General features: G+C 42.7%; 2 protein-coding genes across 2 annotated transcripts; one reads left to right on the top strand and one right to left on the bottom strand.

Moving 5' to 3' along the window:
• Positions 1-1,203: 1,203 nt before the first annotated feature.
• LOC308302131 (cysteine-rich and transmembrane domain-containing protein 1) lies at positions 1,204-23,228 on the bottom strand. The gene is made up of 4 exons (XM_080746340.1): positions 23,085-23,228; positions 9,377-9,480; positions 7,647-7,859; positions 1,204-2,506 (listed from the first exon to the last, which is right to left on the bottom strand). Exons 2-4 carry the CDS (start codon positions 9,471-9,473, stop codon positions 2,403-2,405), a joined length of 414 nt encoding a protein of 137 aa, XP_080602466.1. The 5' UTR covers positions 9,474-9,480; positions 23,085-23,228; the 3' UTR covers positions 1,204-2,402.
• On the top strand, positions 4,384-5,958 carry LOC308301667 (myeloid-associated differentiation marker-like protein 2). Its single transcript, XM_080745736.1, has one exon. It carries the CDS (start codon positions 4,580-4,582, stop codon positions 5,477-5,479), a length of 900 nt encoding a protein of 299 aa, XP_080601862.1. The 5' UTR covers positions 4,384-4,579; the 3' UTR covers positions 5,480-5,958.
• Positions 23,229-27,454: the final 4,226 nt, after the last annotated feature.

Raw genomic sequence — 27,454 nt, 5'->3', positions numbered from 1 at the left:
TTAAATACAGTAGCTCTATATTGTGATAGTAATCATTTCTATGGAGTGTTTGTAACAGGTGTCCTAATTACTGAACAAACACTGTATAGCAATGAGTACTATAAATAAATGGAGTAGAAGTTAAAAGTATTGGAAATCAAAAAGTACAAATACCTCAAACTTGTACTCAAGTACGGTACTTAAGTAAATGTACTTAGTTACTTTCCACCACAGCAGTCTCTAGCCAAAATTCACATGTTAGTGTCAATGTACCTTTGAGTGAGCGTGGAGATGAAATGGTCAGCCGTGTGGGCTGACCTCACATGCCCAAAGCACATGGCTGGGCGTCCTCTTGATCTAATTTTAGTCACCGTGGCAGCTTTACAGACATACTGTATGCAACTCAATCTCTCTCTGGTTGCATGCAGGAACGTCATGTGCAGCAAAATCACAGCCTATCAATGTTGTTTTGTTTTTTATTGACTTGACAGCATGTTTCTTTGAATTATTGCTACAGCAGTTTAGCCGAGTGTTGTCAATACTCTGTATGGATCAGGCAGGCCATGCTGTAAACAGTCATCTGTACAGTGGTGGAAAAAGTACTCAGATGTTTTACTTAAGTAAAAGTATCAATACTGCAATATAGAAATATTCCTGTTTGCAAGTAAAAGTCTGGAATTCAAAATGTACTTGAGTAAAAGAAAGTATTGGCATCAAAATACCAAAAGTAAAATTACAAAATGTTTGAAAATAGCCGATCTACAAGCTCACAACGCTTCGCATTGCGACGCGTTGTGAGGTTGTAGATCGGCTATTTTCAAATAGCCTAGGTATAAAATAGGGAAATAGTGGATTAATGTACGTTTTACAATATACAGTAATCATTTATATCTGCAAAGTAGCTAGTAACTAAAGTTTTCAAATAATTGTAGTGGAGTAAAAGTACAATATTTGCCACTGAGATGTAGTGGAGTAGAAGTAAAAATGTGAAAACTGAAAATACCCAAGTAAAGTACAAATACCTCAAAACTGTACTTAAGTACAGTACTTAAGTAAATGTACTTAGTTACTTTACACCACTGCATCTGTACAAACAGGGTCATCTCTCACCGAGTTATAAATAAACAAGCAAACTGGCCAGGCCGGCACCATTATGGAACACTGATCCATCTCCTCCCCCACTCACTCACTCACACAATAACAATGCCGACACGTTCGGGGGTACATTATTTTTAATGCAAGATTCTCATGTCAAGCAAAGGTATCCAACACGTTTTTTCGTCCGTTCTATCAAACACCATCACGATATTTATATTTTTCTGTTTCACTTTCAAGGAATGTGTGTATTAAAAAATAATATTATTAAAATCATTTTTATATAAGAGGCAGCATGAAAAAACATGTGCAGGCAATTGGATGTTTCTGAACGGTAATCAAACATAAATCATCGTCATCTTTTAAAAATGCATTCCATTTATTGATTGATCACACATTGATCACAACCACAGCTACTGTACTTGTGCAAATAAAAGGGATACATTTCAAGCATGGGCTTTCCGAAGAACAACATGGACCCGGCAGCCTTACCGGCATCCAGTGGTCTTTGGTGGCCGTGTGTGTGTGTGTGTGTGTGTGTGTGTGTGTGTGTGTGTGTGTGTGTGTGTGTGTGTGTGTGTGTGTGTGTGTGTGTGTGTGTGTGTGTAGGGGGGATATTCATGGATAGGTCGGGGAGGGGGATATGGTAGTTTGTAGGAGGGGAAGGCAGGAGTCATGTCATATAGAGGTAATAAGATAATAAAGTGCCAAGGAAAGCTCCACGTAAGAGAGCCTGAGATCTGTGTGTGTGTGTGTGTGTGTGTGTGTGTGTGTGTGTGTGTGTGTGTGTGTGTAGAACTGATTGAGCATGAACGTGCATTTGCTGAATGTACCAACACCTTTGTTAGATGGTGCATATATTGTCTGCGCTGTGTGTGTGTACAGTATGTGTGTACAGTATGTGTATGCATTTACAGTACATGAACCCGAGCTTCAGGTTAAGCTCAGAAGCTCGATACAAAGCGGCTACAGAGCAGAACCACCCGGACAGGTTCAGTTCCGACACCTCAGCTGAACCCGGTAGAATCGGGGCTCTATTCATCATCGTTATTATTATCATCATCATCGTCGTCTATTCATTTAACTCATACACTTTTGGAAAGGGGGGGGGAAATCAAAGCAAAGAGGGGGGTTTTATTTATGAACAAGCAAACGACTCACGGAGGAATTGAAGGGGCGGGTTGCGAGTGCAAGGTTTAAGGCAGAGAGAGAGAGAGAGAGAGGGGGAGGGGAGGGGGGCAGAGGGGGCCAGGGACAGGCTCGGGGGTCCAGGCACAGAGAAGGGGGGGCAACAGGGTGAACAGTTGGTTGCAGGGAGGGGGGAGACATTATGTCAACATGTCCCACAGGCAGCAACAACACAGAGCCGTCCAGCACGCTGTGAGGCAGGTGTCTCCTGTGTCGTCTCTCCTTCTGTCCTCCACCACGTACACTAGACGGACAAAGAAGGGTACAGAGATGGAGAAAAGAGGAGAGCGACAGAATGGGGGAAGAACAAAAATAATTAGTGGGTCTTGTCTTTCAACATTAGATGAGTCCAGAGATTATACACATCATCATTATAGGCTTCAGCAGTGAGGTCAATGACGCCATGGCTCCTTTGGTTTTGCTCTCGTTACACCCATAATGGGGGGATGCTGGTTGCCATGGAGATGCTTTAGAACAGTGGTTCTCAACCTGTGGGTCGGGACCTCAGATGATTAACTTAATGTGCAATGTTGTTTTGTCCACTCAACAGTAAACAAACCAAGATAAAGTTTAAGTGTAGTGTAGAGGGTATCTACATATTTCTAAAGTGACAATTTAAGGACTTTTTAAACCTCTGAAATGACAAATTAAACATTGGCCAAATTATCAAATATTATAGGCAGAAAGTGTGAAAATAGCAGATCTACACGGTCACAACAGCGTTGTGATCATGTAGATCTGCTATTTGCACAATAGAACTGTGTTATACAAAATGTAATGCCTCAACTCTTAGTGTTTGTCAGGGTGGAGGGGTCCCCAGTTAATAGGCCTTGTCAAGACAAGGTTACAGTTAGAGCCCTAACAATGAATCAGTTAAGTAAAGAGCCAATATAAGACAGAAACCCTTAAATAAATGAATTCCCTACTTCATCATACAAGACTGTTGCAAAAAAGTAGTGAAAATAGCAGATCTACAAGCTCACAACGCCTCGATTGTGAGGGCTGCTGTTGTAAGAACATGCAGTGTGTGTGTGTGTGTGTGTGTGTGTGTGTGTGTGTGTGTGTGTGTGTGTGTGTGTGTGTGTGTGTGTGTGTGTGTGTGCGTGCGTGCGTGTGCGTGCAAGGGGTCCCTGCTTCACGTGTCTCTCAGCTAAGGGGTCCCTGCTTCATGTGTCTCTCAGCTAAGAGGTCCCTGCTTCACGTGTCTCTCAGCTAAGGGGTCCCTGCTTCACTTGTCTCTCAGCTAAGAGGTCCCTGCTTCATGGGTCTCTCAGCTAAGAGGTCCCTGCTTCACGTGTCTCTCAGCTAAGGGGTCCCAGCTTCATGTGTCTCTCAGCTAAGGGGTCCCTGCTTCATGTGTCTCTCAGCTAAGGGCTCCCTGCTTCACGTGTCTGTCAGCTAAGGGGTCCTTGGCCTGAACAAGCATTGACGACCCCTGCTCTAATACAAGGGTTCCAAACTTTTCATGCTGCGAACAGTTGAGGCATTCAAAATGTTTGACTCGATTCCATAGATAATATGTCTACATTTGAATTATCTGTCTCACTCCCTTACATCATTTACATACAAACACATTTTAATGAATGGGATTACAACAGAACCGATGAGAGGTTCTGTTGTAGTCATTATTGTTTCATGGCCATTTAGCATCCTGCATTTTGGTGCATTAATTACCATCCGACTCACTCACCTACAGCAGTGGTTCTCAACCTGTGGGTTGTGACCCCCAGTGGAGTCCCCACATGATTTTGGGGGTCAAACATCGTCCGAATTGTCAAATATTTTTAAAATACCGGTAGCTGAGCTTGTAGAATAGCTATTATCACATTCACCTGTGGAACTGAGTCAAACTAAATGTAATGCCGCCACTCCTATACATTCCAAGGGCTTGTCAGGGTGGTCCCCAGTTCAAAGTTCTGAAAAGTTTGAGAACCACTGACCTATAGCGCACTATGCACTTGATTCTTTGAACTGAATTGAGTCGAGTTGCGTTGAATTGGTTGAATTGAATTGATAATGTAACATCTTTCTGAGTGCAGTACAACATGTACACGACACTACTCTACTCTTAGTGCCATCAACCTTCTAGATAAGGTCCATTCACGAATAACACAGTATCATGCAAAGCATAAAGGGGAGGATACGTGAAGGCTGCACGCTTCCATCCCAGCTCTTATCAACCTGCCGAGTGAAGCTCCCTCAACTTAGACCGCTATAATAGACAAATCCACAGAGCGTACAATCATAACTGTGTGGCACCGTGACACCAAAACTACAGGGGCAAGCACTCTGTGGACTCTGGTCTATTTGGAAGACAATGGGATCGTGCCTGGCCTCCATCAAAGACACGCTGTCCCAGGCGGTGTTCACGCCGTCCTCGCTGATAGGCGGGCGAGGCCTGCTGCACATGCTCCAGATGGTCCTGTGCCTGGTCACCTTCGTGGTGGGCGCCTGCCGCAACCGACACCTCCACACCTACTGGAACTACGCCATGTTCTGCTGGGCCTTCTGCCCTGTGCTCACCCTCCTCATCACCATCATCGAGCTCTTCAAGCTGGACGTGCTGCTCAACATGTTCTGCATGGACTGGGACGACTTCGCCACAGGCGTGGCCATGTCCTGCGCCCTGATGACGCTGTCCGTGGCCGCCGCCTACGCCAACTTCTACCTGTGCTGGAAGTGCGTCTACGCCTGGGTGCTGACCACGCTGGCGTTCCTCTGCGGCGCCGCCTACCTGCTGGAGGTGATCAAGGACAAGGTCCTGGACCGGAAGAAAGGGAGCTACCTGGCGGCCCTGCCCGGCTTCTGGAAGGTCCTGGAGGCCTTTGTGTCGTGCCTCATTTTCGTCTCGCTGATCGGGCACCGGGGGAAGCCGGTGCTGATGCTGTGCGTGGTGGCGTACATCATTCCGTTCCCCATCATCCCGCTGATCATCGTCGTCAACGTGCTCAAGAAGCTGCGGCGGTGCGTGCCTTTCGATCTGGACCGCTTCTCCTTCATCTTCCTGGCGGTCTCCGTGGGCCTGTACACGTTCGCGGCGGTGGCGTGGCCGCTCATCACCTTCTGGGGGAACCCCAGGCCCTCCGAGTGCCCGCCCAGCTACTGCATCTGGGCCCTCGAGTTCATGGTGGCGTTCTTCACCTACGTGAACCTCGGCCTCTTTGTGGTGGATCTGGTTTTCACCCTGCTTGGAACGTGTGGCTTCAAACGCGGATGAATTGACTGGGTACTATTCTTTTTTTTTCTGGTGTCTCCCAGTGTTCATTTTGTCGACTAAGACTAAAAGACTACAAGATTTTCATATGTTGTCGTTAAGACTAGACTAAAACAATTTCAGAAGACTAAGACTAAATGTGTGTTATTCAAAAGACTAAGACTTAATCTAAGTCTAACTGGTATGCAACTGTGTAATGGAATTAAAACCAACCACATCTTTGATTTGAGAATGGCACTTATTTGTTCTTTACAAATCTTGTTGATTTTGCACAGAGGATAGCAGACAGTGTCAGATGTGATTGATACTGTTACTATATTATTTGCAGAGCAGAGATTTTGTACCTGGCAGTGGCACTGTGGCGCACACGAGGCATTGTAGCCTAGCCCTAGCAGTTTTACTTATTTTGAGTGTTACTTGAACACTAACATAAGTATTGTAGGCTATTTGCTGTCTTTAGGGGCAATGACATTACAGCCAAGATAGTGTTTTTTTTTTTTTTTTTTTTTTTTTTAGAACTCTTGCACTGTATTGTTCTTAATCTTTTTGATTTTGACCGAGTAATAGAAAGAACACAAGGACTTGTTCAGAGTTATGTGGTAATATTTAGCCTAAAAGACTAAAACTAATCCCAAAAGACTAAAACTAATCACAAAAGACTAAGATTAAGACTAAAATATAATTTCAGAAGACTAAAACAGGACTAAGACTAAAGGGTGTGTTATTCAAAAGACTAAATCAAAATTTGCAAAAAAAAGAAAAAAAAGAAATTAACACTCCCCGGGATCCAAACTTACAAAAAGAATGAACCACTTGAGCACCATTAAAAAAATATATATGTCCATCAAATGTGAGTTTGCAGATCTGCCATTTTTTCAATATTTTTTTAATCGAATTCTTAAAAATGTGGGACTTTGGGGGAGCATTTCTGAAATTATTTTGAAAAAGAAAAATCTGAATCTATATATATTATTTGATTTATCCTCAGCGTTCTCGGTGATGTCACCACCTCAGCAAGGCTAGTCCAAAAGGTGCAAGCTGGTATAAAAGGACTGTAATTTCTTGTTTCTAAAACAATAATGAAAAGGAACGGTTTTGGACATACAAGGATTCCACCCCGACAGTGACAATATATTAATGTAATTACTAATGTCAAAGGACTATGTTGCCTAATGGTGTCAGGCTCCACTGCATCAGACTAGCTAACAGACCAAATAATTTGTTTTGCTGGACAGAAACACCTCTGTCACTGCACTCAGTTTTGATGGTGATGAATCATTCATGCAGGCTCAAACCCCCATCCAGCTTCTAACAACAGGTCATAGTTAAATAAATGTGTTACCTAGGTGACCAGCTCATGCCCGACAGGAGCAAACCACTTATCACAGCTGGTCTCAGATAGTGACAACATGACAATGATTTGAACTGGTTAATCATAAGCCAACCTGAAACAATGCTGTGTTCTATTAAAAATTAATCCTCAATAGTAGCCTGTACAGGCTTATCTGTAGCCAGCTGCTGAATTGTGTGCCTGAAGAACAAGAAGTGTGCTGTACTCCCCAGAGGCAGGCCTGCTACCTTTGCATATTTAGTTTGAATATTTTCCAACTTGATACTGTACAGTATGTGCTTGTCGTTTTGCTACCGTCTACAGTTTGACTACAAAGCACGGCTCACACTGCGGGATGTTAACCCCACATTATTTTGGCTAGAGCCTAACCGATGCCAGACTATACCCAAATACTCATCTAATTTATTTGTAATAAATACATTTCAAATCAATTGATTGTTTGAAGGTGTGGTCTTCACTAGTGAAAACTAAAAATGTTCATCTATGACATCAGGATGCCAGGTTGAAAGTTTGGACACATCAGCTGCATAATTCGAAGTCAGTACCGATATTATTGTGTGCTTTTAGATTTGCTACTTTGACTCGTTTTGTACGGCAGTCTTGTATGGTGAAGCAGGGCTTTACTTTACGTACAAATTTGAAACTTGGGAGATCAAGGTTTCTGCCCGACAGTGACAATATATTCCTGGTTACCAAACTATTCTTCCTTGTGCCGAACAAATGTACATTCTGTATGTCTACAGTCATTAAATCATTCATCCATACCTGTATGTATTCATTACATGAAAGTTCCAAGTTGAATCTTGAAGCAGTACCCACCTGTGTTTTTGGGAGCCTCTCCATACATGGGGCCAGGGGGTGGGCCCCCCTGCCAGCCAAACTGTGGTTGTCCAGGATATCCCTGACCCTGATAAGGGCCGCCAGGGCCAGGATACGGGCCGCCGGGACCAGGGTAGGGTCCTCCAGGGCCCATAGCACCAGCCCCATAGTTAGGGTAAGCTGGGTTTGGCTGTTCCATGTTCACAGGGTAGCCTTCAAATCAAATCAAACCAAACTTTATTTACACAGCACGTTTTAAGAGTGTTGACCAAAGTGCTGTACAAGACAAAAGAAAAGCAGTGCAACAAGAAGCAAAGCAATACAACCAATTGAACAAACAAACAAGCAGTGATCAGGTTTTAAGTTCAGCTGTGGTTAAAAAGCCAAATTGAAAAGGTGAGTCTTAACTCATGTACTGACATAAAAAAACTGCGACTTTCTCTGGTTGACTGACGCAATTTTCTTACCTTTTAACATGTGCGATCCAGTTGCACGTTCGCGATTACAGAAAATAAAGAAAATAGAGGAGGAAGTCGTCACAGAGAAACGGATTGTCCCGGCCAAAAAAATTAAATGCACATCCACTCTACGTTAGTTAGTAACCGCGAGTGGCGACCCGATTTTGGATTGTTTTTTATAAAATAAATCAAATTAAAATTCTTGGGTTTCTCTGGCGGACTTTTTCCTCTGGATTCTCGGGTTGGGGCTGTAAATGCGTTAAGAACTCAGACCTGATATGATGGGGAAGGTCATTCCAGAGCCTGGGCCACGGCAAAAGCACGATCGCCCCCTGGTAGCCGTAGCGGTCAGTAATGAAAGTACAGCTGACCTTAAAGCTCTAACCGGGTTGTGGCGTTGAACCAGTTCAGCCAGGTAAGAGGGGGCCATTAATGGATTTAAAAGCGGTTATCAGAGTGGTTGGGTCGAGATCTTTCACTTTAATGTAAGGATGCACCACAGCGTGTTTAAAAGCAGCCGGGATGCATCCTGAGGCGAGGCATGTATTAATCAGTGTTAATACACTTGGGCCAATGGAACCGAAAACTTCTTTGAGAAGACTGAGGGGATACAATCTGAGAAACACAATAGTTATCGTTTTTTATTAGTTAACAAAGAGGTTTTTCCACTTTTAGTTTTCGTTATTTAGTTAGTTTTGTTAACTATAATAACCTTTGCAGTGAATAGGGGATTGTAGTAGCAATTACAATTGGGAAATGGTCAGAACAACATGGGGTGGGGGAACACAAATATCAGAGACATTTTTACTGAGAACCCATGGGAGGTCTAAAATATGGCCCTTTTCATGCGTTGGGCAAGTGATGGACTGGGTGAGATTCATGCGTTGGGCTAGTGATGGACTGGGTGAGATTCATGCGATGGGCTAGTGATGGACTGGGTGAGATTCATGCGTTGGGCTAGTGAATTAGTGATGGACTGGGTGAGATTCATGCGTTGGGGCTAGTGATGTACTGGGTGAGATTCATGCATTGGGCTAGTGAATAGTGATGGAATGGGTGAGATTCATGCGTTGGGGCTAGTGATGTACTGGGTGAGATTCATGCATTGGGCTAGTGAATAGTGATGGACTGGGTGAGATTCATGTGTTGGGCTAGTGAATAGTGATGGAATGGGTGAGATTCATGCGTTGGGCTAGTGAATAGTAATGGAATGGGTGAGATTCATGCGTTGGGCTAGTGATGTACTGGGTGAGATTAAAAGAGTCTCAAGACCTTGAGGCGGAGGTCCCGGTGCAGGGTACCCCTGCGGTGGGTAACCTGGGGCAGTGGGCCCTGGGCCCGGATACGGAGGGGGCTGCTCAAAATTCATCAGTAGACTAGAAGACAGTAGAGAGGAAAATGTTAGTGTTTTAAAATGTCATCCACATCAGACAATGTTCTAAAACAAAGTTTGAAATCAAAGCATTGCGACTTTTACATTTTATGCACACAAGAATGTTAGTCAAAGATTTATAAAAGATTGATCTAAATCAGAAAAATGTATGATAATAATAATAATAATAATGTGCTTTATTTGTATAGAACCTTTCATGACATGAAATGCAGGTCAAAGTGCTTTACAGAGCAGAAATGAAGCACAAGTGCTTAACAGAAAAAGTACACGTGATTAACATTAAAGCAGAAAAGAAAGGTAAAAACAACATTAAAAAAATTTAAAACTTCAACAAGGACTACCATAAAACAAAAGATTTTCAAAACCGTGCGGACATTTGTGCAGATTATGGTATATTTATATAAAATGAAGTGGTATTAATGCATCCCTTGTGTGCCTGCCTGCACGTGCGAGTGATTACAGAATAGTATCTGTATCTAGTATATTATCAAGCACATACTGTAGTACCTCCCAAGAGAGTTTGACTAAACAGACACACAGGAGAGAGATAGAAGGTAAGACACTAAACTATTCCAGTATAGTACACTTAAATCTGTTTTCTTTGTCATCATGTTACTGTATTATGTAATTTGTATGTGGAAAGGGTAGGTAGAATGAGCATATTAGCTTCAGACTATACCTTTTTTGGTCATAACTAGCTATGTAATATAATGCATTACTGTTGTTGTTTTTATGTACAAGGAGTGTATTGTTTATATGGTTCAACGGATGACCGAAATACAAATTGAAAAGGAAAAAGAATATATAGGCCTAAGTAGTATAAATGTTCTTTTCCATATAACAGCCTCAATTATGACGTATTTCCAAACAGCACCCGTTTTCTGGTGTTCAGAACTAAAGATTAATCATGCAAGGGGGAGATGGAAAGAGGAAGCGAAATTATTCATCTTTTGTCCCGAGTGCACCTCCTACAAAACCACTAAAAGTCCTGTGCACTTGTCATCTTTTGAACACCCACAAACTAGGGTGCTTTCTTGACTTTTCACCTAGGCAGGGACTAGAGGAGAGGAGTCATAGGAGAACACGTGGCTGGTATTGATGGTGCAACAAATGAGTATTGATTTAAACAGTTTCAAATATTCAGAATCAATACATATTGACAAATGTATGGTTGTGACAACACACCAGTTGTGCGCACACCAGAAGTGAGTATATGCAATGATAGATTGGTTGATTTTATTTGCCAACAATATAAATAGGGTTGATAGCCATCAGACACCAACAATAAAGTAATAATGACGTATTACCATTGTGGACTTCGTAGTACTAGGCAATAGACAACACAGAAAAGACTGACTGATCTAAAAATAAAAATCTAATACTTTCTGTACTTCTTTTTTCACAGGCCCAAAGGGAAAAAAATAAAAGTAAATCTAGGATCGTTTTAACTATAAAGATGGACTGTAACACATATGATCACTTGATGTACACTTGCGTAAAACAGTGGTTCTCAACCTGCGGGACGGGACCTCCAGGGGGGTCCCCAAATTATTTTGGGGGAGGTCCCTAGATGATTAGGCTTAATGTGCAACATTGTTTTCTCACTCAACAGTAAACAAAGTTAAGTTAAGTGTATAGAGGGCATGAGCATGTAGATCTGCTATTTTCACAATAGAACCGTGTTATACAAAATGTAATTCCAAACTCTTAGTGCTCGTAGTGTGGGGGGTCCCCAGTTAAAATACGTTTTTTGGGGAGTCTGAAAAGGTTGAGAACCACTGGCGTAAAACACTGTGCAGATTTTGCCGTCTCGACTGACTGAGTGGATGATTGCGCAGCTGGTGCATGTTTGTTTGTCAGAGACGGGGGGGCAAGGAGCGCAGCAGAGTGTGAGGACATTCCTGTGTTTATGTGGACAGACATATAGTTTATCTTGTTTGTTGTGTGAATAGCAAACAAAAGAAGTCTGCTGTCCAGTCTTTAAAACCACTGTTTTCTTCTCTTTTTCAACTATCCTTGATATACTATATAAAGATACTATTCTGATCACATGCATCCACACACACACGCACGCACGTGCACACGTGTCAGAGCAGATCACTACATAATATACCAGGCAATAGTATCCCCATTGCCTGGTATATTATCCACAATATGCAGTGACCCCTTCTTCTACCAATATAAGGTATTGGATGACTATCTAGAGTTACGTTGTGGTATTGTGCCCATTTGTGGCCCCACCTATGGAGGTGATAGTGTGTTACTGGAGTAGTAGTGTGGTGGTGTTTACCTACACAAACACATTGCCCTTATTTGGGTGTGTTCTCACTGTTTGTTTTGGTTTCCCAGACAGAAACATGCGTCTACAAATACAGAGAGGGCAATGTGGCAGTGGTGGAAAAAGTACTCCAATGTTTTAGTAAAAGTAAAGATACTGCAGTGTAGAAATACTGATACTGAGGTAAAAGTCCGGAATTCTAAATTAACTTGAGTAAAATATTAAAGCATTGGATTCAAAGTGTACTTAATGTACTGAAAGTACTCATCATGCAGAATGTCCCATTTAAAGTTTTCAAATGTACTGTAGTAAAAATATTTTGAAAATAGCAGATCTACAAGCTCACAGTGCATCGCGACACAGTGAGCTTGTAGATCGATTCAAAATGGCCAAAATATATACAGTATATATAGGGCTGAAGTGGGTAATGTATGTTTTGTAATAATAATAAAATCTATAAAGTAACTAGTAACTAACGTTTGAAAATACATGTAGTGGAGTAAAAGTACAATATTTGGATCTGAGGTGTAGTGGAGTAGAAGGGAAGTATTGGAAATTGGAAATACTCAAGTAAAGTACAAATACCTCAAAATTGTACTTAAGTAAATGTACTTAGTTACTTTACAACACAGGTAATGTTTTTCTGCAGGTCAACACCACACTACTCCAGTGGCTGATACAAAAATCACGAAGGACGGGACAACACTATTCAAAGAATAGATAAACTCAAAACAAGTTAAAAGTATCAAACAAGGAAGGTTTTATTCCAACTGCTCATGTACAGGGTCAGAGCACGAAAATGACAATGACAATCTGATGCAGGGTGCAACAGATTGTATTATACTCTTCCCAGGGTATGGCAAATATTCATGAGAGGAAGGGGAGTATCGAACAGCATTGACAGACTTCTGCGGGGTCGAGAAGGTTCACATGGATTTCAGACACCATGTGACCCTGAGAAAGGGCTACCCATGTGGGGGTGTTCAGGGAGGATAGGTAAGGAAGTAATACATGCCACAGTGGTCTTTTTGTTTTATGGCTGTGAGAAAGAGATACGATTTTAATGAGTTCTACAGTTTGGGAGAAAACTCAGATTGACCTGTCAGAGGAAGGCCATTTCCGTTTTCTGTTGTTTTTCTAAAGCCACGTTTTGTCTGTGTACATGCATAATACTCTTATATTTTTCCTCTACAGGAATTCCAATCCCTAATCTGAACACTCTTCTCTGTGCTGCCTGCATTACTTGTGCAATGCATGTTGTTGTATCCTTCCTGCTCTAGCTGCACCCTGCACAATGTCCCCTAGACAGCTCTTCATGTCTTGGAAAAACGCTTAAGCAGCCCATCTGAAGACAATACAGGAAAATCCCTGATTCTACTGTGGCTTCCAAAACAGGTCTAGGGATGGGACGATATGAAAATGTCCTATCGCGATTATTGTGACAAAAGAAATGGTGATTTACGATATCGCGATAATCAAAATCCATTATCCTGGAGCGCAACATTTGCCAAAAAATAGCAGATCTACAAGCTCACAACGCTGCGTTTTCTCTTGTGGTCGTGGCTCAATCGGACTTGAGCCACGACCTCGTCCCAATTGTGCAAGTACAGTAACGGCAGCTAAGAACATAGGCAAAAATCTGAGCTATCCGTTGTCTGTTGAACCAACCGTGTGCTGTGAGACCCCAGACATGCTTACTTGGTTACTCGTTATGTGAATGTCCTATGACGTCTATGACGTCTGACATCATACATACAATCCCTTTTATGCCCATATATGGAGATCCCTGTCTGTAGAACCACCTGTGTGCTGTGAGACCCCAGACATGCTTCCCTGCGCGTCTGTATCTGTCTCTCAGTCCTTGTCCCCTTTTATGGGCATATTGGTTGGATCGTCGGTTTTACTGAAAAATCTTGTTTTGTACATCAGGGATCTCCATATATGGGCATATAAGGGACAAGGACGGAATGTCATGTCACAATGTGATACCACGGATATCCAGGGTTTGATCTTTGATGAGGTGACGTCACAACAATGTGATGTCAAAATGTCAACAATGTGACAACAGCTATATACTGTACTAGACATTGAGGTGTTACAGAAGGACTTACGGACAAGATGTGACGATTCTCATAGTTACCAAACTCTGAAAGACAGCTCTTAGTTCATCATTCACTCTCAGTACGTTTCTAGTGTGTATAGAGAAAACCGTCACAACGGTGCCTCAGTCGGTTTACTTTTTTTAAAACTTAATATTAGGGGCAGAAGTCTGTTCTCACCAAGTGGGCAGAGTGGTCTGTGTGTGTGTATGGATTTAAATATATATAATCTTATAATAATCATGGGGCACATATAACCATTATATAATAATCATATAATATAATGAATCATCATAGGCTATGTCTTATTAATAATGTGTTCACAGACAGAGACAGGCTCCACATAGATAATCTATTGTTTTTTTATGCTGCTGATAGATAATGTATTCGTTTTTATCCTGCTGTTCCATCATGTGACATTCAGTAGATAGCCTGCTCGATGTGTAACTTTCTCCTTTGCTTTCACTGCTGCGGGCATTTCACCGAGCCTATACACCTACAGTAGACCATTTAGCAGGTCACACAGTGTATCAATGATATGCATCCAGCGAGCTCAGTTATTCCTATGTTAATTCATGCTGTCTGTTGACACTTTCGTAAGTGCGAATGGTTGTTTTTGATCGACACGCAAGGTCCGTCCATTTGCGGGCGTGCGTGCACCATGCGGGGACCCCTTCACTGTTTCACACGCGTTTGTTTAAAAGTTATCGCATGACGTTCGAACGTTGAGAACTTTGCAAATAACTTTAGTTTGCACCGTGTCTGTCTGGAATTTCCAAAGTACAAACCAGTTCCATATAGACCGATGGCGAACAACTCCTCTGACGTGTGTGTGTGTGTGTGTGTGTGTGTGTGTGTGTGTGTGTGTGTGTGTGTGTGTGCAATGCTGCTACTGCGTGCGTGCACAAGTTTCCCACGAGCCCTTGCATGAAAGTTGACCATCACTTCCCATTCCTCTGTCCTGGGTTTCATTCTGACTGGTTGCTGTTGTGACCAGTGTTGCCAGATTTATTCTTTTTGGCGAATGACACTGCCGTACTGAGACTCATACTGCACTCGCTGTAGCCAGAGCCTTGTGCGCATGCACACCGCCTACAGTGCATACATACAGGCTGCCAGGTTACGGGCTTCAGTTAGGTAGCACGATAATAATAAACAGAAAAGGTGCTCCTCGAAGCACAAGTCTCCACCAGCCAGGTCAGGTAGGTTATTGTGGAATTACAGTGTAGCTGCCCAAGAAGGTTGCCTACCCCTGTACGACACAATCTACACATCTATTAATAGGCCTACCATACTTGTACATTGTTTTAGTTTAGGCAGGCCATGAACTGCAACAGTAGACATTCAAGCTCCTAGCTCTCTGAAAGATCAGCTGCAGTGGTGGAAAAAGTACTCAAATTCTTTACTTAAGTAAAAGTAGCAATAGTGCAAAGTAGAAATACTCTGTTAGGGTGCCACTGCCCACACACCAAAATACCTATGAGAGTGGAATCCGCGTTCCGCCAATGCATTTCAATGAGAGTGAAGCGGTTTCATGCCAGCAGAGGATTTCTGCAAAAAACGCTTCCTTATCATTGAAATGCATTGGCGGAACGCGGATTCCACTCTCATAGGTATTTTGGTGTGAGGGCACCCTTACAAGTAAAAGTCCGGAATTCAAAATGTACTCGAATAAAAGTACAAAAGTATTATTGGCATAAAAATAAAATTAAAGTACCAAAAGTAAAAGTACTCATTTTGCAGAATGACCCATTTTTTTGTACTTAAGTACAATGTTGAAGTATTAGTACAAATACTTCAACATTGTACTTAAGTACAGTACTTAAGTAAATGTACTTAGTTACTTTTTAGTTTTTACACCAATGGTCAGCTGATTGCTCAGCTGATTCACACACCAATGAAATTCATTCTCACAGGCAAGGTTGGTTTTACTGACGGCCCCCCATACTACACACTCTTCCTCCTGACACTGCATGCTTGCAGTCAGGGGTATCGCACCAAATTCTGGGCCCTGGGTACAAGGATTCACTGTGGGCCCCCCATGAATGTTTTTCAAAGGGGGAGGGGGTTTAACCCATTTAGACTGGGAACGCATTATTATGCATTATTTTGTGCTTTAACTATTGAAACATAGCAGATATTCAAGCTCACAGCGCTGCACTCGCTGTGGCTGTGAGCTTGTATATCTGCTATTTTTTAAGTCTGAATATTTAAAATCATTCTAAGGTTTTTTTAATAACCTATGTTTCTATGTCAGTGGTGCTCAAACCTTTTCATGTGAAGGACGCCCAAAATGATATATTTGACCACGGACCCCCATCTAAAAACATTTAGTTCCAGGGACCCCCCAGAAGCAACATTTGAGTTACAAATGTTCGCTTAAAAAATACATATATTCAAAGATTTAACCACATTTTCACGACTTTTCAAAAATATCAGATCTACAAGCTTGCAGTGCCGCGCTGTGAGCTTGTATATCTGCTATTTTTAAATAGCTAAAGTATAAAATAATTAAGGCCCCTCCACCTTGGGCCTTAGTAACTCAGTCCCACTTCCCCCCCCCCCCTTGTGACGCCCCTGTATTAAGCTACCAGCTCCACCTAGCCTCGTAAACCACTTCCGAATGACAATGCGTTTTCCGGAAGTTGGTGGTTTACGAGGCTCCATCTGATTCAGTAGAATCAGTACTCTGTTATTGATCATAATGATGATGACACTGTGGTGGTAACAATAATACCATTTCATCATTATCATTGTTGCCGCAGGCTCCGTCTCAGTCTCTATCCCTAAGGGGATTTATTGAATGCTTCATGCTGCATGATACATTGTGCTGACCAGAACCATACTACCAAACAGCATTGTTTAAGTTGCTGATAATAAATCTTTACTTTGATTAGAGTTGTCCTAACTATGTGATATTCTGGAACATTGCTTTTGAAAATGTCCTGTAAACACTTTTCAAATTAAGGTCACGTACACATAAGCATTTCAGAAATAATCTCTGCCTAATATACTTTAACACGCCTGATGAACCGATATCACATGACCATTCATGTAGATTGATTGGACTTGTAAGTGCGGGACTGCGGGTGGAGATTATCTAAATCAGGGGACTTCAACAGGTGGTCCTCAGAGTTACTACAGGGGGTCAAATCTTCCAATCCTTTTTATATTAACAACTTGAACCCTAGTGTCCATATTCCGAGAACTGTAGCCAAAAATAGCCGATCTACATGCTCACAACGCCTCGCGCAATCTGCTTGTAGATCTGCAAAAAGGTTTGGTGTAGAGGGGAAAAGAGAGCAGACTAAGTACAGAGTAAACTGTTAATTTTATTAGGTAATGACGGCTCATGTGGTTAAATATCTGAAAACACAAATTGACATGAAACCAAAATACACTGATGATTGTGCTGTCAAAAGATGAAACTATATGGAATCTATGAAAATGTAGTGGGGGTCCCTGCTTCCTCTCTCTCTCAACTAAGGGGTCCTTGGCCTGAAAACATTGAAGACCCCTGATGTAGATTGATTGGACATGCATGTGCGCGGGACGGCGGGTGGAGATTATTTAAATCAAGGACTCATGGTGAACTTTGATCTCTGTAGAGACAGGCTTGACCTCTGGAGGATTGAATAGCAATGTCAGTACTAGTGAACAGTCCATCTTAAACCACTGGTAGTCAAGACTGAATTGTGAAATGTATTCCATAACATTGACACATGATGATAGGGATGTGGCAAATCAAGGAAGGACACGTTGTGACTGATAAGACCAAATCAGGATGCAAAAGTGGGTGTCTGTGTCAATGTTTTCCAAAATCTCAGTTTCCATCTGTCCAAATGCCAGAGTAGTGTAGACACTACAGTGCGGGACACCAACGTATAGTGAAGTTTATGCGTTTCAAAACAAAAAGATTTGTGGCTATAGCTTAAAAGGGAAAACCACCCATTTTCAATATTGAACTATGTCATTAATTGTGTGGAAATCAAAAAAAAGAAAATCCTCCCCCACAACGTCTGAACTACAATAAAAATGGTGTCAGCTCTGACGGCAGAGAAATCAAACTTATGGATTGTAGCTTTAAGAGTTACAGGGCCTTGAACACACAACCTCAGTCTCCACTCAATACCAATTTCCCAGAGCCCCATTAGGCAGTGTATTCCTCTGGGTATTGAGATGAGGGCACAAAAGCACCAAGGTGATGCTACATCTGCCCATGGCAACACAACATATGGCCTATAGTTACGACTCGTAATCTCCAATACTACTTCCCGCACAATCATGTCTTATATGGCACCAGGGGTGTCGCACCAAACTATGGGCCCTGGGCACAAGGATTCACTGCGGGCCCCCCATGAATGTTCTTCATAGGGGGAGGGGGTTTAACCCATTTAGACTGGGAACGCATCATCACGCATTATTTTGTGCTTTAACTATTGAAAAATAGCAGATATACAATCTCAAGATCTGTTATTTTAGAAAAATCGTGAATCGAGGTTTTTTGAAAAAAACTGTTTCTATGTCAGTGGTGAGGTCAAGGACCCCCAAAATTATATGTATTTGGCCACGGACACCCATCTCAAGATAGGTTGTTCCAGGGACCCCGCAGAAGCAAAATTTGAGTTACAAATGTTCACTTAAAAATACATGTATTCAAAGAGTTGCACACATTTTCACGACTTTTCAAAAATAGCAGATCTACAAGCTCGCAGTGTGGCACTCGGTGCCGCGCTGTGAGCTTGTATATCTGCTATTTTTCAATAGCTAAAGTATAAAATAATTAAGGCCCCTCCACCTTGGGCCCTAGTAACTCAGTCCCACTTTCCCCCCCCCCCCCCCTTGTGACGCCCCAGGTTACGAGTACGACTCGTAATCTCTAATACTACTTCCCGCACAATCATGTCTTATGTGGCACATGACACCCGTGATGCAACTGCTGCCCATGACAACCCAACATATGGCCCATCGTCACAACTCCTAATCCCTATATACGTCCGCACCATCATGACTTACAAAACACCACACCCCTTAGCCAAACCACAGATCAACTGCCACCATTATCGCATTGTTCCTTGATTCAGGCACAATGAGATTATGTGCTGGAAAAGCCTTACAAAGACAGCGGGAGGTGGCATCAGGCTGCGCTATCGTTTGACCAAGTTTACAGAGACAAAGGAAAGCTCTGAGAAAGACAGACCGAGCCAAAGGTGTAACTGTACACTGGGTACTTCCTTACTTATTCAAAGACCGGCGTACAAAACACGTGTCACGTTATCAGGAGCCCAGGTCCATATTTGTGTGTGTGGGGCGTATTGTCTGAGCTCATGATCACTATGTAGATAGAGGATGACATCAATGCACTTTGATGTCAATGACATTTTAAGTCATGATTCATGTTGTATGCACATTATGATTTACTTGAGAAATTCCCTGATTCCCCAAACAAGCAATATAATACTGACCTCTACAGTATGAGGACACAGACAGACACCACAGCCTACAAGCTCACAATGTGTCATAATGTGAATCACTGTGATCTGTATGTTCGTGTGTGTGTGTGTGTGTGTGTGTGTGTGTGTGTGTGTGTGTGTGTGTGTGTGTGTGTGTGTGTGTGTGTGTGTGTGTGTGTGAGTGATATGGCCAAAATACTGACACCAGGTTGAATGAAAGTGGTTAGCCCACATCACAATGCCCACGTGGAAATACAGTATCGCAAGAAAATGAGAAGGTGTTCAAGACCCCTTATTTGGCCCCTTAATCTTTATGTACACTGTAAACATCTAAACAGCAGTCCGCTTTCCTAAAGCCTGCCCAACCTCCACAATCAGTGGAAATATGGTGTCGACATCCTTATTACATGGTGATGTGGGTTCAACTCAATACTGTGCCAATGCTATTGGCAGACAAGATACTAGAGGTTAACCATTACATTCAATATTTGCACTTTATCCCGCTTTATCGACGCAATCATGTGCAATGACTGGCAGGAAACAAATCTCCATTGAAATTGATAATAGTTTTTTGATGGCCCTAGTTTGGTTATAAGAGCGGCTTGTGTGTTATCTTACAGCCAATCATGTCCTATGTATATTTTAATTTAAAAGCAGTGCAGGTCCAATAGACCACATGGGGAAATAGAAGGAGTACAAAGCCATTGTCTCTGGAGTATCAAAACACATGGTGTTACTGTGACTTGACTTCCTTTTTGTCCTTTTAGCTATGTGCTTTGCTACAGTATCTTTTTTTTGTTTCCCACGGTTGTTTCTGAAGTGAATCCCAAACATTTCACCTCCTGGGAAAGTTCTGGTGACTGATTTTCTGATCTGATCTTAACAGATTTTCAAGCTAAACAATCTGTTTGTGTTGGCAAGCAACGCTGTTGTGTTGTTTGAGGAGCAAATACAATTAAACAAAAACCTCCCCAGTGTATTTCTTTCTTATTTTGCACATAACCACTTAAACCCTAAGGGTCTTCAACAGGGGGTCCAGGACCCCTAGGGGGTCCCCAGAGTTACTACAGGGGGTACTCCAAATCTTTGAGTGATTGTGCTGTCAAACAATTAAACTATGGAATCTCTGAAAAGGTTGTGGGGGTCCCTGCTTCATCTCTCTCTGTCAACTAAGGGGTCCTTGGCCTGAAAAGAACCCTGCAGATAGGGGCCTACTGGTCCGGGCGCATACCACTTATGCATTGCCACATAGGCATGGATGCCTGATGGCGTCGCCAGTTCGATTCCCGATCCGGAAGACCTTTGCCGCATGTCACTCCCCATCTCTCCCCCCATTTCCTGTCAGTCTACTGTCCTATTAATGAAGGCATAAAAACCCATAAACAAATCTTATATAGCCTACACGACTAGGATCACCCAGGCAGAACATGGTCCGCTCCGTTTTGGTCTACAATAAATCTCTGAAAATTGCTTATCTAGATGCTCACAAAGTGTTGCAACAACCACACTCATAATGTAGTTATGATACAACTATTGACACATGTTGGATTCAAAGATTACACACACAAACACGCCCATCACCAATCACACACACTTACTCACATATTGGCTCTGTCACTAAGGTATATTGCTTTGCTGATACTCTTACACTTGAAAAGAGCAGCAAAATTCTCAAATGTCAGCCTCTCTTCCCCGTTAAAAAGACAGGCTGACTGTCTGATTTTAGCACCAGCTCATCTGGGTCAGCTGTAACCAGTCCAGAGGGTTGGATTACAGTAGAGGAAGACTTTTTAAACCACGCTGTTTAAAAAAGAATTATGATCTACGAAAGGACCCTGTTTGCGTTTTACTCTAACATTACCTAATTGTACTTCAAGAACTAAAAGACTGCAGCTTTGGCTCTGTGCGTGTGTGTGTTGGCAGTGGCCCCACAGGAGACTGAATTGAACGTCAGTCCAATACTGAGACAAACCCATCCAGGGATGTAAACTTCTATGCAGGGGTGTCGCACCAAAAGATCTGCTATTTATTTTATTTGAAAAAAACTATGTTTCTATGTCAGTGGTGCTCAAACTTTTTCATGTGAAGGACACACAAAATGATATGTATTTGGCCGCGGACCCCCAACATTTGAGTTACAAAAGTTCGCTTAACTCTTTGAGCGCCAGCGCCCTCTAGGGGCCAAAGAATGCCAGCGCATCTCTCATAGGCGAGCGCTTTAGCTTCCAGGACTTCAGCTTCCAGGACCTGACGTTCTCACGTTCATGCACGGCATGGAAATGTCCCGGATGAAGATGCTAACAGAATGGCTATTCCCATTTTGTCATCTAAAAGATCATTTTTGGGCGATTTCGCCTTAACTAAACCTCGCGCCGCTTTCCTAAAACACAAAAAAGAGATATAAGCCTTTAAAGATGCGGTCTTTCATTGGATTAGGCGGAGATTGGCGATTGCGTTCGCAAATTACGGCCGGCCGGGACGTTGTTAGCTTTCGGCTAGTAGCTACAAAAATCAAGCCAGGCTTCAGAAGGCCTCTTATCATTTTATTCATTTAATTAAATAAAGCCGAACTACTTCGGGATCGGCACACTCGTGTACTCATCGGAAGCGGCGCCGAACATCGGGTGAACATTGGGGAGCTCAAAAATGTATTTTAAACCATTTTTAATGGAATATATCGTCGGACAGAGTAGAACGGCTAGCTGGCTAGCGGCTAGCGAGCCAGGACCACCCACGACTCTACAAGCAGCTCGGGGTAAGTGAATTAATAAAAAAAAGATTGTATTGGATTGAAATAAAGCCGAACTAGTTCGGGATCGGCACCAGATGAGTTAAAAAATACATATAGTGGTATTCAAAGATTTGCGCACATTTTCACGACAAAAAATAGCAGAGCTACAAACTCGCTGTGAGCTTGTATATCTGCTATTTTTCAATAGCTAAAGTATAAAATAATTAAGGCCCCTCCACCTTGGGCCCTAGTAACTCAGTCCCACTTATCCCCCCCTGTGACGCCCCTGCTTCTATGCAGAGGGAAAGCTACATTAGATTAACTTCTTTGTAGTAAAACATGACCTATTAACTGCGCTTAGTGTTGGGAGTTGGGCATCCCCGAGCCCCAGGGAACAAACATGGAAACATGAGATCTCTTTCATGTTCATATCTGATAGCCGTTGTATGACCTAGGACAATGTACAGGAAGCAACACATTCCATGTAGTAGAAATGATTTATATTTACAATAACATTACCAATGCCAGCATGATTCAACAAATAACTGTATTGTATTTCTGCTATTAAAATGGAAATGTGCTCCAAAGGTAAAAAGGAAACAACATTGATTTCTGCCTGCCCTGATGTGACATATTAAAGTGTGTGATCACAAGACACTCTCTCTTTCTCACACACACACACACACACACACACACAAGTGAATGACTATGGCAAAATGCTAAAGATCACAGGGGTGCCAGCCATCACGACATTTAAAATCAGACGTTTTTCCTCACCAGCACAAAGCATTATGTTCATTTTCAACAACAAAAACTGTACCAGTTATTAAATGTAGTAGTGTAACAACGATCAGTAGTCTACTAGTATTACAGTAAGCGTATCCCCATAATCTGCCACCACCAAATACACAAGACAGACGCACCTGCAGGCAGGCCACAGCCAGCTATCGGCTTGCTAATTTGATCATGTATTATATTCTTCTTATTTCTTACAGTCCTAGAATTAAACACAGTTCCACCGCTTACCTTTAATAGCACTGTTGTCAGATTCCCTGGTTAGTCCTTTTCTCCTCTCGGCTCTCGCACAGATGAGCTTCGGGTTTTTAACTGTTGATTTTCTTGTGTGTTTTATTTTTTACCGCATTGAGGGACCCTCTCGTCTCTCCTAAAAGCCCAGTGCGTATATCTGCTGTGGTGTGGTCCGTGACGTCATCCTAACGGCATCACCGAGCTTGTGACCATTGCTTGTGGGGGAAAAGGTCTCTAGTTTATATTCCATTGCCTGGAAAGGCGGCCGGGCGCGCTGTCATTGGCTGTTTGGTTGTCAGGCAACCGCTGTTTTTTTCAGATTCTATTATTATTTTGTTCTTGAAAAATGTCTAAAGTACATTAACCCACTTATAAGTAGCCTACTTGAGGTACTTGAGTATTTCCAGTACTTTACTTTTGATACATTAAGTACATTTTGATATTAATTTGTGCTTTTACTCAATTACATTTAGAATTCAGGACTTACTTGTTTGACTTAAGTAAAACATTTGAGTAGGCTACTTTATCATTATAACATTTGGTCCAAGTTTACTGTTGCCTTTGACCTAATTAAAAATCAATCAATGGACCAATCCATCAACCATTTGTTATTTAGCTTATTGGTTCAGTTGTTCATTTTAGATCAATGCAGGTGGTTTAGGCTATATAAAGCACGGAATTCTTTACTTCCAAGAAACCTACAAAAAAAATGTTTAAGGATAGAGAAGAGGGAAGGTCTTCTAGGCCTATGACCTAAGAAGGAAGGAAGATTTACAGCAACTTTACCACAATTTAAAAATAAATATGTATAAAAAAGCGTTTTTAATAAGTAGGCCTATAGAAATGAGGAGGAAATTTGAAATTGTTGTTGATGATGGAAAGGATACTGAACTGAGAAGTCATGGGAAGTATTGTGTGTGTAAATTTGGTTCATCCATTTGTTTTTCGTTTTAAAATACCAGTATGTATTTTTCTCATAAAATGTTGTTTAATACAAAAATGCTGTACAAAAATGTTAAGGAGGGGTATAGGATATTATTATATATAAGCATCAGCTTCTTCCTACTCCTTTTCGAACACATTTATAATTTATTGTTTATATGAGATGATGGGAATTGTTTTTTATATTATATTTTTACTATTGTTTTATTATTACTTTTCATTGTATGATGTTCGAAATAAATAAAAAGAAAGAAAGAAAAAGAAAATTGGGCCCTATCTTATTGTCATTGTAGGCCTAGTCTTGGCTTGGCTGCCAGATGCCTAACTAGCCAATTACAGCGAGGTCGTCCCTTTGGATCATGGGATCCAATCTAGATGGTCCTTTCTGGTCACTCGCTCGAAACCGAAACTCGGTTGGCTGCCGAAATATCGGGAATACCCAATCACACATCACATGTTTTGGTCACGCAGCGTCGTTTCTTCATTTTGGCACAAAGTTGTAATTGTAAATGCAGTCTCATCTTGCTTGGGGATTTCTGCATTTCCCCCACTCCCCTCTCTCTCCTGTGTAGGATTGAGTTCAAAGGGACCCCAATTTTTACAAGCCTAAAGGTTTTCTTTGTGGTTATCCTTGACCTATCAGTGAACTGTAGGGTGGACTCAGGTAATGTGGGCCATCAGGTAATGTGAGCCAGCCATAGTTTCAGGCTCCTAGCAACTGTGCCTTTAAATCTTTGCAGCCAATGGCTGCACATGTTCTTGCCACAGCTGTGCTTGACACCAACAAGTGATTTGATTGGTCCATAGTCGTTTTGATGGGAGGAGCTAAGCCACACAACAAGACCTGCTGGAAGAATTTGCAAGGTGGGTGCAGAGACACAAAGTTTTAACTTGAGATTGCTAAGGATACTACATCAATGAAAACAAATGCACATTTATAAAAACTGGTGCAAAATGTGTGTTAAGATGTCCTTTACCAGGCATGATGTTGATATTTTGCTTAATGAAATCATTTTTCATAAATAATGACGTTTTTGTAAGTGGCTCACATTACCATAGTCAATTGTGGTGAAAGCTTAGCTGGGCCAGCTTAGGTGGGCCACCTTCATTAGCATTATGTTTTGTGTTAGCTTAGGTGGGCCACCTTCAGAAATGAGCCCTGGGGGTCCCTGGGGGTCCCTGGAGGTGGTCCCCGGGCGGCAGTGCTCGGAGGCCCACCAGGGACCTCCGGTGGTGGTCCCTGGTGGTCCCTGGTGGTCCCTGGTGGTCCCTGGCCGTCCCCAGGCCCTGTTTTGGGGGCCTGGAGCCGGCCCTGGGGGTCCCTGGAGGTGGTCCCCGGGCGGCAGTGCTCGGAGGCCCGCCAGGGACCTCCGGTGGTGGTCCCTGGTGGTGCCTGGTGGTCCCTGGCCGTCCCCAGGCCCTGTTTTGGGGGCCTGGAGCCGGCCCTGGGGGTCCCTGGGGGTCCCTGGAGGTGGTCCCCGGGCGGCAGTGCTCGGAGGCCCGCCAGGGACCTCCGGTGGTGGTCCCTGGTGGTCCCTGGCCGTCCCCAGGCCCTGTTTTGGGGGCCTGGAGCCGGCCCTGGGGGTCCCTGGGGGTCCCTGGAGGTTGTCCTCGGGCGGCAGTGCTCGGAGGCCCGCCAGGGACCTCTGGTGGTGGTCCCTGGTGGTCCCTGGTGGTGCCTGGTGGTCCCTGGCCGTCCCCAGGCCCTGTTTTGGGGGCCTGGAGCCGGCCCTGGGGGTCCCTGGGGGTCCCCGGAGGTGGTCCCCGGGCGGCAGTGCTCGGAGGCCGGGCAGGGACCTCCGGGGACCCCCGCTGGTGGTCCCTGGTGGTCCCTGGCCGGCCAGAGTGGTGCAAAGGCCCGCTTTTGGGGGCCTGGCGCCGGCCCTGGGGGTCCCTGGGGGTCCCCGGAGCTCCCCAGGCCCGGTTTTTGGGGCCTGGCGCCGGCCCTGGGGGTCCGCGGGGGTCCGCGATGGCACCATCGTGTGCGGGGCGGCGAGCCGGTTCCAACGGTACCATTATTGAAATTAAATTCAATGAATGAAATTAAATTGACCTCCAAATCTTGTTTGACTGTTTTGCTTTGATTTGCTTTGGCTCATTATAGCAGATGAGTGGCTCACATTACCTTATTAGGGTTAGGGTAAGATGGGCCACTGACAAAAATATGATTTAATATAAAAATACACTAGATATGCAAAATATAAGCATTGTTTCTGGTTAAGGCCGTCTACATATATATTATATATATTTTTTATCGATGTGCATTTGTTTTTTATTCACTTGTCAAACTTATAACTGACAAATTAGATATGTTTGGACAATGCAATTCTCCTCTGCAGGCTAGTTTTGAGACATTGCTCTTCCCACCAAAACAACCAAAGACCACTCAAATTTTGATTGTTTTGTGTCAAGTACAGTTGTGGCAAGAAACATGTGCAGTCATTGGCTGTTAAATTTTAAAGAGCTAGGAATTAATGGGGTCAACCCTTAAGTGGCCCATTTTAGCTGATCAGGTGGCCTAAATTACCTGAAAAGTGTTAATCTTGAAAATGTGTGACATTTTAAGCTTAAACATTTAAAAAAAAATAACCATCTAATTTTCCTACATACATTTAACACAAATATATTAAGGACAGTCTATATTAACTATAAAAAATACATTCAGCGTTCTGCACTGCTTTTTCTTAGTTTCCCAGGCGATTTACCAAAAAGCGGCCCACATTACCTGAGTCCACTATGTCATTTTCCTACGCAAACCTCTAATAAAGTAGGCTATAGGCCTATATTCAATCAATCAATAAATCAATCAATCAATCGAGTATCAATATGAGTATGACTCATATAGGCCATGAGTTTAAAGAGAAGGATCTCAATGGAAACTAGAAATACTGTTCCTACGAAACAGTGTGGGCTCACTCGTGACTATTATTCTCCAACATGCTCACTGTCATATTGTGAAGCTGAACCAATACTCCAGCTACCACCACTCCCAGATGTTTTTCCGCAACTCGATTGCACCTCATTGCATGGCTAAAAGGGCCCTGCCTTTGTCTGCGACGGAACTCACTCTATAAAAAATGAAGACAGCGTAGTGTTTTCGCTTTCAGCGAGCCCACAACAATAATCCTTGTCTTACCTGAGTTTCCCTTTAGTTGATCTTGAACTGTAGTCGTGAAACTGTATCCTACCTTTCCCTATGCAAACATCTAATAACGTCTTCAATCAATAAATCAATCAATCAATCAGATCAATCAATCAATGCTGATATGCAGTCCATTTGTTGTTATTAATGGGCTACTATTCTCAATGCTTTTCTTTTTGCTTTCCTTTTTTATTTGTTCATTTATTTTTGTTTTGTCTTTTGCACTGGGAATACATTTTATATAGGCTAATTGAGATATTTGATTGTTTGCACTGAATAAAAT

The sequence above is a fragment of the Nannobrachium achirus genome, assembly GCF_963921795.1.
Source record: "Nannobrachium achirus genome assembly, chromosome: 17".
In the NCBI taxonomy this organism is placed as follows: domain Eukaryota; kingdom Metazoa; phylum Chordata; class Actinopteri; order Myctophiformes; family Myctophidae; genus Nannobrachium; species Nannobrachium achirus.
Note: the sequence above shows the minus strand (reverse complement) of the source record. Positions and strands in the feature narration are given on the sequence as shown.

Excerpts from the sequence above, each read along its gene's own strand:
- LOC308301667 (XM_080745736.1), top strand. The coding sequence starts at position 4,580 with ATGGGATCGTGCCTGGCCTCCATCAAAGACACGCTGTCCCAGGCGGTG.
- LOC308302131 (XM_080746340.1), bottom strand. The coding sequence starts at position 9,473 with ATGAATTTTGAGCAGCCCCCTCCGTATCCGGGCCCAGGGCCCACTGCC. Across the intron at positions 7,860-9,376 it reads ACCGGGACCTCCGCCTCAAG|GCTACCCTGTGAACATGGAA; the intron begins GTCTTGAGACTC and ends TTTGATTTGAAG. Across the intron at positions 2,507-7,646 it reads AGAGGCTCCCAAAAACACAG|TGTACGTGGTGGAGGACAGA; the intron begins GTGGGTACTGCT and ends TTGTCCGTCTAG.